The 16,459-nt window shown below is 45.3% G+C and overlaps 1 protein-coding gene across 1 annotated transcript; it reads left to right on the forward strand.

Annotated features, from left to right (window-relative positions):
- The first annotated feature begins 3,247 nt into the window (after window positions 1–3,247).
- Window positions 3,248–4,592, forward strand: RPS29 (ribosomal protein S29). Its single transcript, XM_084629972.1, has 3 exons — window positions 3,248–3,407; window positions 3,699–3,798; window positions 4,445–4,592. The coding sequence occupies exons 1-3, from the start codon at window positions 3,346–3,348 to the stop codon at window positions 4,451–4,453; spliced, it is 171 nt and encodes a 56-aa protein (XP_084486098.1). The 5' UTR covers window positions 3,248–3,345; the 3' UTR covers window positions 4,454–4,592.
- The last annotated feature ends 11,867 nt before the right edge of the window (window positions 4,593–16,459 follow it).

Here is a 16,459-nt window from a genome sequence, read left to right on the forward strand (position 1 = left end):
AATAACGAAAAGGTGTTGAACAGAAAATATTTTCTTTATACGTATTGTCTCCTCCACAAAATCTTCTTCCTTGCGTGAATCTCATCAAATGAGTCCTCTCTGTGATTCCTGATCAATGTTGTATTCTCTATTATAACACATGCTAACATGTCAGGGCTGGCCTTACCATGAGACGAACTGAGGCGGCTGCCTCAGGTGCCAGACTGTGGGAGGATGCCACTAGGACCCAGAGTTTCAAAGTTTTGGCCCAAGTGAGGGGGCATGGGGGCGTCATTTGAGCTCGCCGCCTCAGGTGCCAAAATGTTGTGGGCCAGGCCTGTAATATGTCTTTGTTTATCAACTCCCGCCACTTCTTCTTGGGTCTGCCTCTCTGTCTTTTTCCTTCAATCCGTTCGATTCTCTTACCCACGTAGTTGTCAGGATTGTGCTTTACAGACCAAACCATGTGAGAAAAAAATGGAGTGTGATGACATTTACAAATGATACCTGGATTTTAGCTTGATTTTATTTTATTGACATAAGCTTTCCTGCTGATGTAAATGATTGTTGGTTTTAATTTGAAAGGTTTTATTTCCTTACACTTTGCCCCACTAGTGAATGAGTCCTAACGTCTATGAGTTGAAAAAATACTCCATCTAGTGTCAACATCACAACTTGCATTGCATTTAAATGTCTGTGCACTGTATGATGTCCTAAACTTTTAAAAAGAAAAGGAGTACTTGTGGCACCTTAGAGACTAACCAATTTATTTGAGCATAAGCTTTCGTGAGCTACAGCTCACTTCATCGGATGCATACCGTGGAAAGTGTAGAAGATCTTTTATACACACAAAGCATGAAAAAATACCTCCCCTCACCCCACTCTCCTGCTGGCAATAGCTTATCTAAAGTGATCACTCTCCTTACAATGTGAATGATAATCACCTTGAGCCATTTCCAGCCCAAATCCAGGTTTTCTTGGGCTGGAAATGGCCCAACTTGATTATCATTCACATTGTAAGGAGAGTAATCATTTTAGATAAGCTATTGCCAGCAGGAGAGTGGGGTGGAGGGAGGTATTTTTTCATGCTTTGTGCGTATAAAAGATCTTCTACACTTTCCACAGTATGCATCCGATGAAGTGAGCTGTAGCTCACGAAAGCTTATGCTCAAATAAATTGGTTAGTCTCTAAGGTGCCACAAGTACTCCTGTTCTTTTTGCGAATACAGACTAACACAGCTGTTACTCTGAAACTAAACTTTTAAAACAACATGAGAATTTGAGGCCTATAAAATGTCCAGTACTGGAGAAATAGGAAGAAATGGCACAGAATTGTGAACAACAACAACAAAACTCCGTGGTGAAAAGGTGGTGTCAGAGGGGAGAAGCTGGTAAACTATCTGTGCCTTGTGCTGAAAGCACTCATTCTGGATTGCAATGTCCTGGGAAGATCCATCCTATGTTCATGTACGTTGGAAGTCTGGAGTAACTCCATTGGAATCAATTGAGGTGTAAGCCAGATCAGCCTCATGGTTGTTAAATCTTATTTTATTCTCTGAGTCAAAGAAGTTGCAACTTGTATCTGCAAGATGTGAACTGTTGGTGAAAATAGAATTAAGATGTGTGTTGGGTGGAGTCCCTTTAATATTCCCATGTCCCTTATATATCAATTGATAGAATATTCCTATTGATCATTTTCTCTCTTCTTTCAAACCCATGCTTCCTATACTACATATGTAGCCTATATCTTAAACCATTGTTATTCTTTTTGTTTTGAGCATAGATCTATTCCCCTAGTTCTGGGATCTGACCATTGGGACAGGTGGAATTTGTTGGGCTTGATTTTTTTCCTCTCAGTCACATTGCTGTTACACCAATTACTTTAATCTCAGTGGCATTATGGCTCGTTTACACAGTTATGCGAGGACAGTTGTGCGGTAACTGTGGAGGGAAAATGACACAGTCCTGGTTCTATCTTCCCCCACATTATGAAAAGTCTGTGGCTCACCATCTCCCCCATTTAAAAGAGACTGGGGCACCCCGATTAAAAGAATCGTATTTCACCACAGCTTGTTCCTCTTTATAAAGAGTTGTGTCCCGCCTTCCTCTCTGCTAGAAAATCTCTCACTGTCTTGCCCGGGCTAAGCTGGGAGTCGGGTTAGTGCATCTCTCCTCCGCTTCTCGCACAGAGCAGAGACTGATTTAGGGACATTGATTCAGGCACGGGACTGACCCCTGCCGGCTGCTGGGGCGAACGCAGCGGCTCCGAGCTGCATTTCCAGCCTGGGGCCAGTGGGAGGCAGAAGGAGCTGAGCGAGACTCGCAGAGGTGAGGGTGCTGGTGTCTCCCAGGGTCAGCGTGAATAGTGGGGTGGACCGTGTGAACAGCCAATGGAGCTCTGCATTGGGTGGGTGGGTGTGTGTGAGAGACAGAGAGACAGGGTCCCTGTCTCTCCAGCCCCCCGGCAGACCTTCCCCACCAGTGCAAAAGGCCATGGCACCCCGGGGCGGGGACTGAGCCTCTGAGACCCGTCTCCTGCAGTAACCATCCTGGGTGCCCCTGACCCCCACCCAGTTCAGGATTCCAGTGGGTGGGTGGGTGCCCACCAGTAAGCACCCTGGGTGTGTGTGTGGGGGCCCCCTAACCCCGCCCAGAGTATCCTGGTTTGTAGGTGCCCCATCACCTCATTAAAAATCCTGTTCCCTTGCCCCCAAACAGGATCCTGAGGGCCGTGTTTCCCCCCCATACAAGCTCTGTGGTGGGTGCACAAAAAGAGACCGTGTCTCACTGTCTTGCCCAGGCTACGCTGCAGTGGCTATTCACAGGCGCGATCCCACTACTGATCGGCACGGGAGTTTTGACCTGCTCCGTTTCCGACCTGGGCCGGTTCACCCCTCCTTAGGCAACCTGGTAACCCCAAGCTTCCCAGGGATCACCATATTGATGCCGAACTTAGTGCGGACACCCGATCGGCATAGCCCACTGCAGCCCAGAACTCCTGAGCTCAAGCGATCCACCGGCCTCAGCCTCCCAAGTAGCTAGGATTACAGGCGTGCGCCACCGCGCCCGGCGATGCAGTGAGGTCCCAGCCTGTTACTAGAGGCTGCAGCGATGATGACGTCACGAGCGGGAAGGGGAAGCAAAATATTTCTGCGCCTGCGCGTGGTTGGCGCGGCGCTCCCCCTTGCTCCACTCGCGCCTGCGCACGCCGGGGGACACGCGCTCCGATCTCAGCTGCGCCTGCGCAGTCTGCAGAGAGCCGAGCGATTCCGCTGTGCATGCCGGGACGTTCCGGCCGGCCAGGGTTGATTAGCGCATGCGCGGCGGGGCCCACTCCCTTTCGGCGCGGTGCGAGCAGCGGGCAGGATGGGTCACCAGCAGCTCTACTGGAGCCACCCCAGGAAGTTCGGCCAGGGCTCCCGCTCGTGGTGGGTGCCGCCGGCTGGGGCCCGGGGGGCCGCCCCCCTCCCTCCCTCCCCCCGCCCGGCCGGCCGCCCCCCTCCCTCCCTCCCCCCGCCCGGCCGGCCGCCATGACGGGCTCCGCGCGGGGCTCGCGGCCTGGCCGGGCGGGACCCGCTGCGGGAAGCGGGCTGAGGCGTGGGGGGTGTCCCGGGGGGGGGAGGGGGTATCGAGGCGGGGGCCGTGGGTGGGGCCGGCCCGGAGAGGGGGGGCCGGGGGGGCCGCTGCGCTGACCGGCTTTTCCCGCTCTCGCCCCGCAGCCGCGTGTGCTCGAACCGCCACGGCCTGATCCGCAAGTACGGGCTGAACATGTGCCGCCAGTGCTTCCGCCAGTACGCCAAGGACATCGGCTTCGTCAAGGTGAGGGGGGCCCCCCCGGGCCCGGCCTGCTGCGCCCCCCGCCCCGCAGCCCCCCGCCCCGCCCGCCGCTGGTCTCCGGGCTCGGCTCGCGCGGGCGGCCCGCTCCGCAGCTCATCCTTGGGGGAGGGGGGCTCAACGCGGCGGTGTCAGGCCTGGACCTGGAGCTCCTGTAGCTGGTTTTCACGGAGAAGTCCTCAGTGCAGTGGCCTTTATGCAGTCCCTTAGGTCGTGGTCTGTATAGTTACTGTTTGCCCTAAGAAACTGAGCCTTTCCCGAAATCCATGTGCTGGAAGGAAATCTCCCTGTTTATTGAGGGGCAGCACCAGTCTTTGTGCTCTAATGTGATGTCCAGACAGGCTCGTTGTAGTTGACTGTACTGTGCTTCATGAAAAGAGGGGGTACGTGGGAGTTGGATGGTTGTAACTTTGAAATCATCACTTGAAATGGCTTGGTTCTGATCCTTGCCATCTGTTCCTTACTAGCAAATAGCTCCTTCAGATGTTACTAGTATAAGCCTTCTGCTGTAAGACTGAATCCTGATGCTTAAATATCCATTTAATGGCTGGAGAAAATGCATGATTTGGAAATTGGTAATTTGTCTAGATATCAACTTTACCCTTCACAACTTTTTTTTTCCTCTTTTCAGTTGGACTAAACACTTCTCAAGAAGATGAGATGTCACAAGGAGACTTCTGGACATAATTCTCTGCCTAATTTGGATAACTGGGCACACTAAATTTACCAAGTCTTTGCCATGCTATTTTGTATATAAAATAAAATGGCCAAACAGTCAATTCTGCTTTGTTTAATTTGTGGATACTTGAAATTTAAACTTCCATTGTAAGGAGTTAAATTTGCTTCAGTGTAGTCAAGGTTAAATGATTTTATGTACTATGCTCCTTTGTTATACTGTTTTATATGAAAAGGTGAACTGTTATTGAAATACAGTATTTCTTAATGGGAATGTTGTGCAAAGAAATCCTCCATGTTTACAGCCAATGTTGTCTGAAACAAATCTTAATACACTTGAAGTACTAGACCTCATTCTCTCATAAAAAGGATTAAACTGTTAATACAATCTAAGAGCTTTGATTTGTTGATAACTTCTAAATAAGTGAATAGGGCACCTATTACCTCAGTATACCCTAGAAAGTGTATGTCTACAGTGCAGTTAAACACCTGCAGCTTACCTCTGCTAGCTGTAGATGTTCAGGCTTGGACTCGCAAAAAGAAAAGGAGTACTTGTGGCACCTTAGAGACTAACCAATTTATTTGGACTGAAGCCTGAGCTCTGGGACCCTCCCCCATTGCAGGGTCGCAGAGCTTGGGTTCTAACTTGAACCCCAATGTCTACATCATAATTAAACAGCCCCTAAGCCAGAGTGAGCTGGCATGGGCCAGCTGCAGGTGTTTAATTGCAGTGTAGAGGTATCCATATAGGGTGAAATGCAGGTCATGGCAAGAATGTTAAACTAGCTAGTTATAAATGCAGTATCAGCCCTATCATTAGTAGCTTCCCACAAGGGTAAGGCTAGAGTGAGAGGCAGTAACCAAATAGGCATTGTTTTGCTGGACTGAAGGGGAAACAGTCTAGCATTGAATGTCCTCTACAGTTTAGAGGATAGGTCATGGATATAGAGTGATCGGGATAGTTTAAGCTCCGTGGAAGCAAACAATTTGTGTTAATATGGGTAAATGTATACATTTTGGAAGAAAGGATGCAGGTCCTACACTATGGAGGACTCTTATCGTAGGAAGCAGGGATTCTGAAAAGATTTGGGGGTTGTGATGGATAATCAGCTGAATATGAGCTCCCAGTGCAGGGCTGTTGCCACAAGGCTAATACTCCTTGGATGCACAAAGGGTAATTTTAAGTGGGCATAGAGGGGTTATTTTCCATTTATATTTTGGCACTAGTGCAGCTGCTGCTGGAATAATGTGTCCTGTGCTGGTATCGACAGGTCAAGGAAGATGACAGATCAGAGAGGATTCAGAGAAGAGCCATAAGAATGATTACAGGATTAGAAGTTATGCCTTTGTAGTGATAGTCAAGGAGCTCGATCTATTTAGTTTAACAAAGAAAAGGTTAAGGGGTGACTACAATCTGAAAGTATCTACGTGGGAAATACTTGATGCTGGGCTTTTCAGTGTAGCAGACAACAGGTATAACAACCCACTGGGTAGAAGTTGAAGCTACACTTCAGATTGGAAATAAGGTGTACATTTTTAAGTGAATAATTTTAACCATAGGAACAGTTGACCAAGGGTTGTGGTGGATTCTCTGTCACTGACAGCTTTTAAATCAAATTGGATGTTTTTTCTAAAACATCTGCTCTAGGAATTATTCTGGGGAAGTACTATGGCCTGTGTCACATAGCAGGTAAGATTAGATAATCACAGTAGTCCTGCTGGGCCTTGGAATCTGGTTTGATTTTATTTTTATAAAGAACATTTGGTTCACACAGACTCAAATTTATGAGGGTTAACACTCTGACCTTTGTGGGGGAAAATGCCATGCTGATTATAGTGACAGTTCCTGTTTCACTACAGTATATGCCACCAACTCCCACTGGAACTACCAATAGTGCTCTAGTTAGAAATGGAAATGAGCTGCTGGCTATGTAGAGAGAGACATTTATTTGAAGAATGGGTAATTTTGTTAATCTAAAGAAGAAATAGATCACCCAGAAATTATATAGGCTTAGTGCTGGAATTACTAGGTGAAGTTCTATAGGTTTGTATTGTGCAGGCGATCAAACTAGGATCCCTTCTGACCTTTGAAGATGTGATGCATCATACTTAACCACTTGTGTGTTATAAGCAGTACTTTTCTGTCTAAAAAGACTATTTCAAGTATGGGTTTTAAAAACTTCACTAGATGGGTGTAATCTGTTCGCTGATGTATGATAGCCTGAAGGGATTCATTTGAGAGCGGAGAGACCTGGAAATTCTTGGACTTCGTAATTTACTTTTCTGTTCCTCCTAGGCCCAACTTAAAGCGGCACATGTCCAGATGCACAGGGCTGATAGAAACTGACAAACCACTAACAATTTTCTTGAAGTCTAGCTTGTTTTTTCTCATTGAAACAAACGTCAAGTCTTGTTTTGGAGAAATTCTGTTCAGCTTCAGCGAAGCTCTGTGTGTCTGTATCTCCAGAACTAGGGTGATCTTAACCAGAATGGACTTTAAAAAAAAAAAAAAAGTGGGAAAATTATATTCTATGATGGCCAAGTAGGCTCCTTTGTTCATAACATTAAAGCTAGTGAACTGATTCTGTTGATTGTTGGTTTGGACATTAGCACTAAATGAGACTCTTTGAAGACTGTAGCTTCAGTTATTTTTCAAGTTAGTGGAGGACCAAATTTCTACTTGAGTTCAAACTGTTAAACCATTCAGGTAGAATGGTTTAAAGTTTAAACTCTAGCCTTGTGTTAAATTCTATAGTCTGATACTGGGTCTTCTCTATTAGTTTTGAAGTAGTCTCCAGCCTTTAGGAACTGAAGTCTGGATTGATCAGCATAAAACAGCAAATTCAAAGTGGTTTAGCACTAGAAGCAGTAACCCATAGCATTTTTACCTGCTGTTACCAAATCCCTCATCCAGTTAGCTTAATCTTATTCCTTTTATTTACTAAAAGTACTACACTTCTAAAAAGAAAAGGAGTACTTGTGGCACCTTAGAGCCTAACCAATTTATTTGAGCATGAGCTTTTGTGAGCTACAGCTCACTTCAGCGGATGCATACTGTGGAAACTGCAGAAGACATTAAATACACAGAGAGACCATGAAACAGTACCTCCTCCCGCCCCACTGTCCTGCTGGTAATAGCTTATCTAAAGTGATCATCAAGTTGGGCCATTTCCAGCACAAATCCAGGTTTTCTCACCCTCCGCCCCCCCCCCCCACACAAACTCACTCTCCTGCTGGTAATAGCCCATCCAAAGTGACCACTCTCTTCACAATGTGTATGAATCATAGAATATCAGGGTTGGAAGGGACCTCAGTAAGTCATCTAGTCCAACCCCCTGCTCAAAAGCAGGACCCATCCCCAATTAAATCATTCCAGCCAGGGCTTTGTCAAGCCTGACCTTAAAAACTTATAAGGAAGGAGATTCCACCACCTCTTTAGGCAACGCATTCCAGTGTTTCACCACCCTCCTAGTGAGAAAGTTTTTCCTAATATCCAACCTAAACCTCACCCACTGCAACTTGAGACCATTACTCCTCGTTCTGTCATCTGCTACCATTGAGAACAGTCTAGAGCCATCCTCTTTGGAACCCCCTTTCAGGTAGTTGAAAGCAGCTATCAAATCCCCCCTCATTCTTCTCTTCTGCAGGCTAAACAATCCCAGTTCCCTCAGCCTCTCCTCATAAGTCATGTGTTCCAGACCCCTAATCATTTTTGTTGCCCTTCGCTGGACTCTTTCCAATTTATCCACATCCTTCTTGTAGTGTGGGGCCCAAAACTGGATACAGTACTCCAGATGAGGCCTCACCAATGTCGAATAGAGGGGGACGATCACGTCCCTCGATCTGCTCGCTATGCCCCTACTTATACATCCCAAAATGCCATTGGCCTTCTTGGCAACAAGGGCACACTGCTGACTCATATCCAGCTTCTCGTCCACTGTCACCCCTAGGTCCTTTTCCACAGAACTGCTGCCTAGCCATTCGGTCCCTAGTCTGTAGCTGTGCATTGGATTCTTCCATCCTAAGTGCAGGACCCTGCACTTATCCTTATTGAACCTCATCAGATTTCTTTTGGCCCAATCCTCCAATTTGTCTAGGTCCCTATTATAATCAAGGTGGGCCATTTCCTGCACAAATCCAGGTTCTCTCACCCCCCCCCCCACCCCCATACACACACAAACTCACTCTCCTGCTGGTAATAGCCCATCCAAAGTGACCACTTTCTTCACAATGTGAATGATAATCAAGGTGGGCCATTTCCAGCACAAATCCAGGTTTTCTCACCCTCCGCCCCCCCCCCCCACACAAACTCACTCTCCTGCTGGTAATAGCCCATCCAAAGTGACCACTCTCTTCACAATGTGTATGAATCATAGAATATCAGGGTTGGAAGGGACCTCAGTAAGTCATCTAGTCCAACCCCCTGCTCAAAAGCAGGACCCATCCCCAATTAAATCATTCCAGCCAGGGCTTTGTCAAGCCTGACCTTAAAAACTTATAAGGAAGGAGATTCCACCACCTCTTTAGGCAACGCATTCCAGTGTTTCACCACCCTCCTAGTGAGAAAGTTTTTCCTAATATCCAACCTAAACCTCACCCACTGCAACTTGAGACCATTACTCCTCGTTCTGTCATCTGCTACCATTGAGAACAGTCTAGAGCCATCCTCTTTGGAACCCCCTTTCAGGTAGTTGAAAGCAGCTATCAAATCCCCCCTCATTCTTCTCTTCTGCAGGCTAAACAATCCCAGTTCCCTCAGCCTCTCCTCATAAGTCATGTGTTCCAGACCCCTAATCATTTTTGTTGCCCTTCGCTGGACTCTTTCCAATTTATCCACATCCTTCTTGTAGTGTGGGGCCCAAAACTGGATACAGTACTCCAGATGAGGCCTCACCAATGTCGAATAGAGGGGGACGATCACGTCCCTCGATCTGCTCGCTATGCCCCTACTTATACATCCCAAAATGCCATTGGCCTTCTTGGCAACAAGGGCACACTGCTGACTCATATCCAGCTTCTCGTCCACTGTCACCCCTAGGTCCTTTTCCACAGAACTGCTGCCTAGCCATTCGGTCCCTAGTCTGTAGCTGTGCATTGGATTCTTCCATCCTAAGTGCAGGACCCTGCACTTATCCTTATTGAACCTCATCAGATTTCTTTTGGCCCAATCCTCCAATTTGTCTAGGTCCCTATTATAATCAAGGTGGGCCATTTCCTGCACAAATCCAGGTTCTCTCACCCCCCCCCCCACCCCCATACACACACAAACTCACTCTCCTGCTGGTAATAGCCCATCCAAAGTGACCACTTTCTTCACAATGTGAATGATAATCAAGGTGGGCCATTTCCTGCACAAATCCAGGTTCTCTCACCCCCTCACCCCCTTCCAAAAACCACACACACAAACTCACTCTCCTGCTGGCAATAGCTCTTACCAGCAGGAGAGTGAGTTTGTGTGTGTATGGGGGTGGGGGGGGGGGGGTGAGGGAACCTGGATTTGTGCAGGAAATGGCCCACCTTGATTATCATACACATTGTGAAGAGAGTGGTCACTTTGGATGGGCTATTACCAGCAGGAGAGTGAGTTTGTGTGTGTATGGGGGTGGGGGGCGGAGGGTGAGAAAACCTGGATTTGTGCTGGAAATGGCCCAACTTGATGATCACTTTAGATAAGCTATTACCAGCAGGAGAGTGGGGTGGGAGGAGGTATTGTTTCATGGTCTCTGTGTGTACATAATGTCTTCTGCAGTTTCCACAGTATGCATCCGATGAAGTGAGCTGTAGCTCACGAAAGCTCATGCTCAAATAAATTGGTTAGTCTCTAAGGTGCCACAAGTACTCCTTTTCCTTTTGCGAATACAGACTAACACGGCTCTTACTCTGAAACCTCTCCTTACAATGTGTATGATAATCAAGTTGGGCCATTTCCAGCACAAATCCAGGTTTTCTATTGCCTCAGTTTCAATACCTCTGGGAAAGTTTTGATTCTCATCTCTGGTGTGAGAAAAACACATCTTAACTCAGTTTTTTTTTTTTTTAAATTACTAAGAAGAGCCATAAAACTAAATTTAGGAGATTCCAATCCAGCTCACCTCAGGAAGCCAAGGCCCTGATGACTGCAAACACTTGGGCAATCACTGAGACTACCTACCATAGTAAAGTTAAGAACATTTATAAGTGCAAGATCAGGGCACAAAAGTAAGTGTTGATGTGTGGAATCTCCAATGAAGTAGAATTGTAGGCAAGTAAGTTTTCATTTTTTTTATTCCTACAACCAAAGGGCGACTTCAGCTGGTGATGCTGTTTGTCTTTGCTGCTATGAAGATCCTGGGCTAGATTCTCCAGAACACTCTGGCAATAATCCAGGTTTATAGTTGCTTCATGTAGGTGTTTGCATCACTGGAGCCATGCAAAGCAGCTGGAGTGTACTGCTGTTCTTTGATCCTGGAAATCAGAGAAATTATTACTGAACTGAATTATTCCTTGTATTGATTCTTTTTAGGAGACTATTCAACATAAAGGTCAGTTTCTACATTCAAACTGTAGAAACAAAAGGTTAATTGCCCTGTGAAGCTAACTAGCTCTGCAGCCTCTACCAATTAATACAAGTATAGGAACATCCAGTTAGAGGGTGGCAGCCAGCTTCTATTTGGCTTGACTGCAGCCTTAAAAATCAGAAATTTACTGGCTTAATTTTTGTACCAAGTATTTAATTGTTAAATCTGTCTGGTGTTCAGTGGACACTTATTGATAGACAACATATTTGACTTTTCAGTATTTTTAATTTGTTCCATGTTCTGCTGGTAATTTACTTTTTTAATGAACAGGGGAAAGCCAATTAATTTATATTTGCCCATGTAATTTGTCAAAAGGAGCTGCTGTTAATTGAGGTCATTCGCAGAGAATTTGGGGCTCTAGTATCAGGGTCAATTTCCACATAGAGTGATTCACTGAAGCATGCAGGCATTTGAGAGAGATTTGCAGAAATGTGGGATAGGGGATGGGATTACATTGGCTTTAGGCGTAGATCCAGAGCTCAGTGACCAGCTCAACCAGGTAGTGGGTAGCAGTGGGAGAGGAAGAGGAACGGAATCCTCCCCAAGCTGTGTAGCTTACTCCAACCCAGTAATGAATATGATTTCTGAATCTTCAGGCATCTTCTTTCTCCAGGGGTACACTGTTTCTGGGCAGTCTCTACCCCCACATACAGATTGAGCATGTTTCCACTGTGTGTAGATTCTCAGTCTAGAAATGGAATTTTTGTGTATTTCAAACAGGAGCTTTGCGCAGCCATTCTATCAAACACAAGAAAACTTATGTAAATTCTAACAACCTGCTTGCATCAACGCAGCCTTAGAGGGTAAACAAGTCCCCAGTGCAGATTCTCTGCATCGCTGCTGCACGGTGCGAGACCTTTACAGCAGAAAGAAAAATCAATATGCTTGAACTAAGTGCTAAAGCCACCAACAGTTACCGCATCAGAATAGATAACATGGTATTAAGCTTAGAGATGCTTTTCATTTTTATTTCACAAAAATAAAACGCATATTAAAGGATTATATGCAGTGTTGTAGCAGTGTTGGTCCCAACGAATTAGTGAGATCAGGCGGGTGAGATAATATCTTCTATTGGACCAACTTCTATGGCTGAGAAACAAGGTTTCAAGCTTCAAGTCCCGAAGAAGAGCTTGGTGTAAGCTCAAGCTTGTCTCTCACCCATAGAAGTTGGTCCAATAAAAGATATTACCTCACCCACTTTGTGTCACTATTAGAAGACGGCCAGCTCTAAACAGGCACTGAGATGAAAAAAATTAAGCAAAGCAAGGAAAAAATGAACCTCTGGAATTTTATTATTGGAATCCATAATCTACTGCATTTGTTTCACCTTCGGTTATTTCATGTAGATATAAATAAAACTTAATACTGGTGACATTTTCTGTCCATAAATCTCAAAGTCTGGAGGTTAATATCCTCCAGAAATTGTGTTGAAGAGTGTGGTATAAAAGCCTAGACAGCTTTGCAAAGGTTGTTAAGTATTATTGCTCCGGCTTGGATGTGAAAAATCATCTCCAATACAGAGAGGAAGGATGGCCCAGTAGTTAGGGCATTGGCCTAGTGTTTGGGAGCCAAAGTTCAATTCCCTTCTCTGCTACAGGCTTCTTGGGTGACTTTGAGCAAGATAGAAAAGGAGTACTTGTGGCACCTTAGAGACTAACCAATTTATTTGAGCATGAGCTTTCGTGAGCTACAGCTCACTAGGTAACCTCGCTGGCACCTGACCAAAATGACCAATGAGGAGACAAGATACTTTCAAAAGCTGGGAGGAGGGAGAGAAACAAAGGGTCTGTGTGTGTGTCTATATTCTGTCTTTGTCAGGGATAGACCAGGAATGGAGTCTTAGAACTTTTAGTAAGTAATCTAGCTAGGTACGTGTTAGATTATGATTTCTTTAAATGGCTGAGAAAAGAACTGTGCTGAATAGAATAACTATTTCTGTCTGTGTATCTTTTTTGTAACTTAAGGTTTTGCCTAGAGGGATTCTCTATGTTTTGAATCTAATTACCCTGTTAAGTATCTACCATCCTGATTTTACAGGGGGGGATTTCTTTATTTCTATTTACTTCTATTTTTATTAAAAGTCTTCTTGTAAGAAACCTGAATGCTTTTTCATTGTTCTCAAATTGGTTAGTCTCTAAGGTGCCACAAGTACTCCTTTTCTTTTTGCGAATACAGACTAACATGGCTGTTACTCTGAAATTTGAGCAAGATGTTTTAGTACAGATCCGCAAAGAGATTTAGCTGCCTAACTCCCATTGACTTCAGTTCAGATACCTGTGAAGACCTGGGCCTCAGGTCCCTATTTATAAAGGGGATAGTAGTACTTCCCCATCTCCCAGGTGTGTTGGGGGAATAAACACATTGAAGATTGTGAGCTGCTCAGATACTAGGATGATGATGGTCATGTAAATGCCTAAGAGGTGAGAAACAGTGAATTAGTGGCAGTGCTGAGTTTAGAATAGATCTCACTCCTATGTCCTGTCTACTGGAGCACTGTCTGCGTAACTGTAATTAGTATTTATATGGGCCCCAGTACCATAGGATCTGAGCACTTCACAATTGTTAATGTATTTAGCATTTATTTAATGCCTCACCTCCCATGTTGTAGTAAAACAAGCCTGCCCTCCCCTTGATGTGTTTTTAACTCGCATTAGCATCATCGGATCTGTGTTTGTGCACAATGTCATACAGAAAGGGGGCACTAAATACTATAAGAACATAGGAATGGCCGCACTGTGTCAGACCACTGGTCCATCTAGTTCAGTATCCTATCTTCTGCCAGGGGCCAGTGCCAGATACTTGAGGGAATGAATAGAACAGGGCAATTCATCGACTGATCCAGACTTTGTCGTCCTGTCCCAACTTCTGGCAGTCAGAGGTTTAGGGACACCCAGAGCACAGGGTAGTGTCCCTGATCATTGTTAGAGGGCTTATTCCTTCACCCACTTACTTCTCTGGTCCTTCTCGCATGAACAGAGAGCAACAATACCTGAAGTCCAAAGGTGCAAACAAATCAATGTTTACTGGGGTGAACTTCCAGCAAGCATGATTCCAGTTTCCTTCCTTAGTGTCCCCCCTTCCCAGCTCTGACACCACAGAGCCTTATCTGTGGCCCTGTTCCCATTCCTGCTCTTATCTAAACATGATTCCAATTTCCCTACCCCCATTCCCTGTTCCCATTTCCCCCCTCCACACACACTTCGTGATTGACTGCAGACTATATAGTAAAACTTGAGTTCTGCTTAGCTATACCTTAACCAATCATTTTACTACAAATTTAACTAACCAATCCTAACATATTGTAACATGATTATTTAACTAATTATATCCCACCACCTTAATTAGTTTACACCCAGCAAAATTAATTATACAGCAGATAGAAACAATCACAGAACCAGACAGAGATTATACAGACAAACAATAGGGAAGTGTGGACCACAGTGATAGACCAACAAAGAAATGAGGATTTCACATCCTAGCTATTGATAAGTGAGTTCTTGCCAGACAGGATGCTATCAAACTAAGTTTCCTTTTACATCTTCTAGGCACTTCCCTTTCTCTGGAGGTGATAGGCATTATCAGGACAGGATTTTATTCCTAACAGCCCAATAGCACCTTCTTTCAATGTGACTAGTTTGGAATGTGAGGATGAGACCATTCACTTTCCAGCTTATGGCTGCCTCTGCTGCTTAGCCAAAGGTCTTAGCCTAAGAACAGGGCCTCAGACTGTCACAGTGAGAGAAGGCCCTTACACTAGCAGACAGTGATATTGATTCTTTCTTTTATACCTCTAGAACTAGCCAAGTGATAAGAATACACCTAAATTCTTAGAGTAGAGGCCTTTACAGACAGGCCTGATTATCTATATCCTAACAATCCATCTTGGCTAATAGCCATTGATGGACCTATCTTCCATGAATTTATCTAATTCCTTTTTTGAACCCAGTTATACTTTTGACCTTCACAACATCCTCTGGCAATGAATTTCACAGGTTGATTCTTGTGTTGTGTGAAGAAACATTTCCTTATGTTGGTTCCTGCTGCCTATTAGTTTCATTGGCTGACCCCTGGTTCTTGTGTTACGTGAAGGGGTAAATAACACTTCCTTGTTCACTTTTTCCACATCATTGTAATTTTATAGACCTCTATCGTATCCCCCTTTAGTCGTCTCTTTTTCTAAGGTGAACAGGCCCTGTCTTTTTAATCTCTCCTTGTCTGGAAGTTGTTCCATACCCCTACGCATTTTTCTTGCCTTTCTCTGTACTTTTTCCAATTCTAATATCTCTTTTTTTGAGATGGGACGACCAGAACTGCACACAGTATTCAAGGTGGGGGTGTAGCCTGGATTTATGTAGTGGGATTATGATATTTTCTGTCTTTTTATCTATCCCATGCCTAATGGTTCCTAACACTACGCTTTTTTGACTGCCGCTGTGTATGGAGCAGATGTTTGCGGAGAACTATCCACAACAACTCCATGTGATGTGTGTACAAACCCTGCACTCGGCCCGAAGGCATTAAAGGGCAATACTGGGCCCAGAAAGCCCCAACCCTCCAGACCTGCAACGCATGCTCCAAATGAAGAGGAAGCTTGAAAGGGCGTGACCCAGCTCAGAATGGGAGGCTGGGGAGGACGACAGATTTACCCTGTGGGCTTCTGGACAAGGATGCTGAAGAAGCCTCCCTCTAAGGAGCAGGGCTGCACCTGTAGCTGGGTTGGGGCTGAAGGTTTAGTTCTCTCTCTCTTTCATTTGTTACCTTACATTGGACTTGGAACTGTGGGGAGAGGCAGATGGTAGGAAGTGATCCAGGCAGGGTAACTCCGAGGGCACTCCAAGGGATGGACACTGTTGACACTCAGATGGCCCTGGGTCAGAGCCCAGTGGAGTGGGAAGGCCAGGGCTCCACAACAAACTGCCCCTGCTGCAGGAGGGACATAAGCCACATTTCAGTTTCACCCCCCACTGATAGGAAGAGAGCAAGGACACCACAACCTGCATTGAATTTCATCTGCCATTTTGTCACCCAGTTTAGTGAGATCCGTTTGTAATTCTTTGCAGTCGGCTTTGGACTTAACTATCTTGAGTAATTTTGTATCGTCTGCAAACTTTGCAACTCACTGTTTACCCCTTTTTCCAGATATTTTATGAATGTGTTGAACAGCACTGGTCCCACTACAGATACCTGGGGGACCCAGCTGTTTACCATTCTCTACTGTGTAAACTGACCATTTATTCCTACCCTTTGTTTTCTATCTTTTACCCAGTTACTGGTCCACGAGAGGACCTTCCCTCTCATCCCATGAGTGCTTACTTTGCCTAAGAGCCTTTGGTGAAGGACCTTGTCAAAGGCTTTCTGAAAGTCCAAGTATACTATATCCACTGGATCCCCCTTGCCCACGTGTTTGTTGACTG

The sequence above is a fragment of the Lepidochelys olivacea genome, assembly GCF_965140295.1.
Source record: "Lepidochelys olivacea isolate rLepOli2 genome assembly, chromosome: 6".
NCBI classification, from domain to species: Eukaryota; Metazoa; Chordata; order Testudines; family Cheloniidae; genus Lepidochelys; species Lepidochelys olivacea.

What these genes read in the sequence shown, in the direction of transcription:
- RPS29 (XM_084629972.1), top strand. Translation starts at nt 3,346, where the DNA reads ATGGGTCACCAGCAGCTCTACTGGAGCCACCCCAGGAAGTTCGGCCAG. An exon ending in GGCCAGGGCTCCCGCTCGTG is followed by an intron (nt 3,408 to 3,698) that starts GTGGGTGCCGCC and finishes CTCGCCCCGCAG; the next exon opens with CCGCGTGTGCTCGAACCGCC.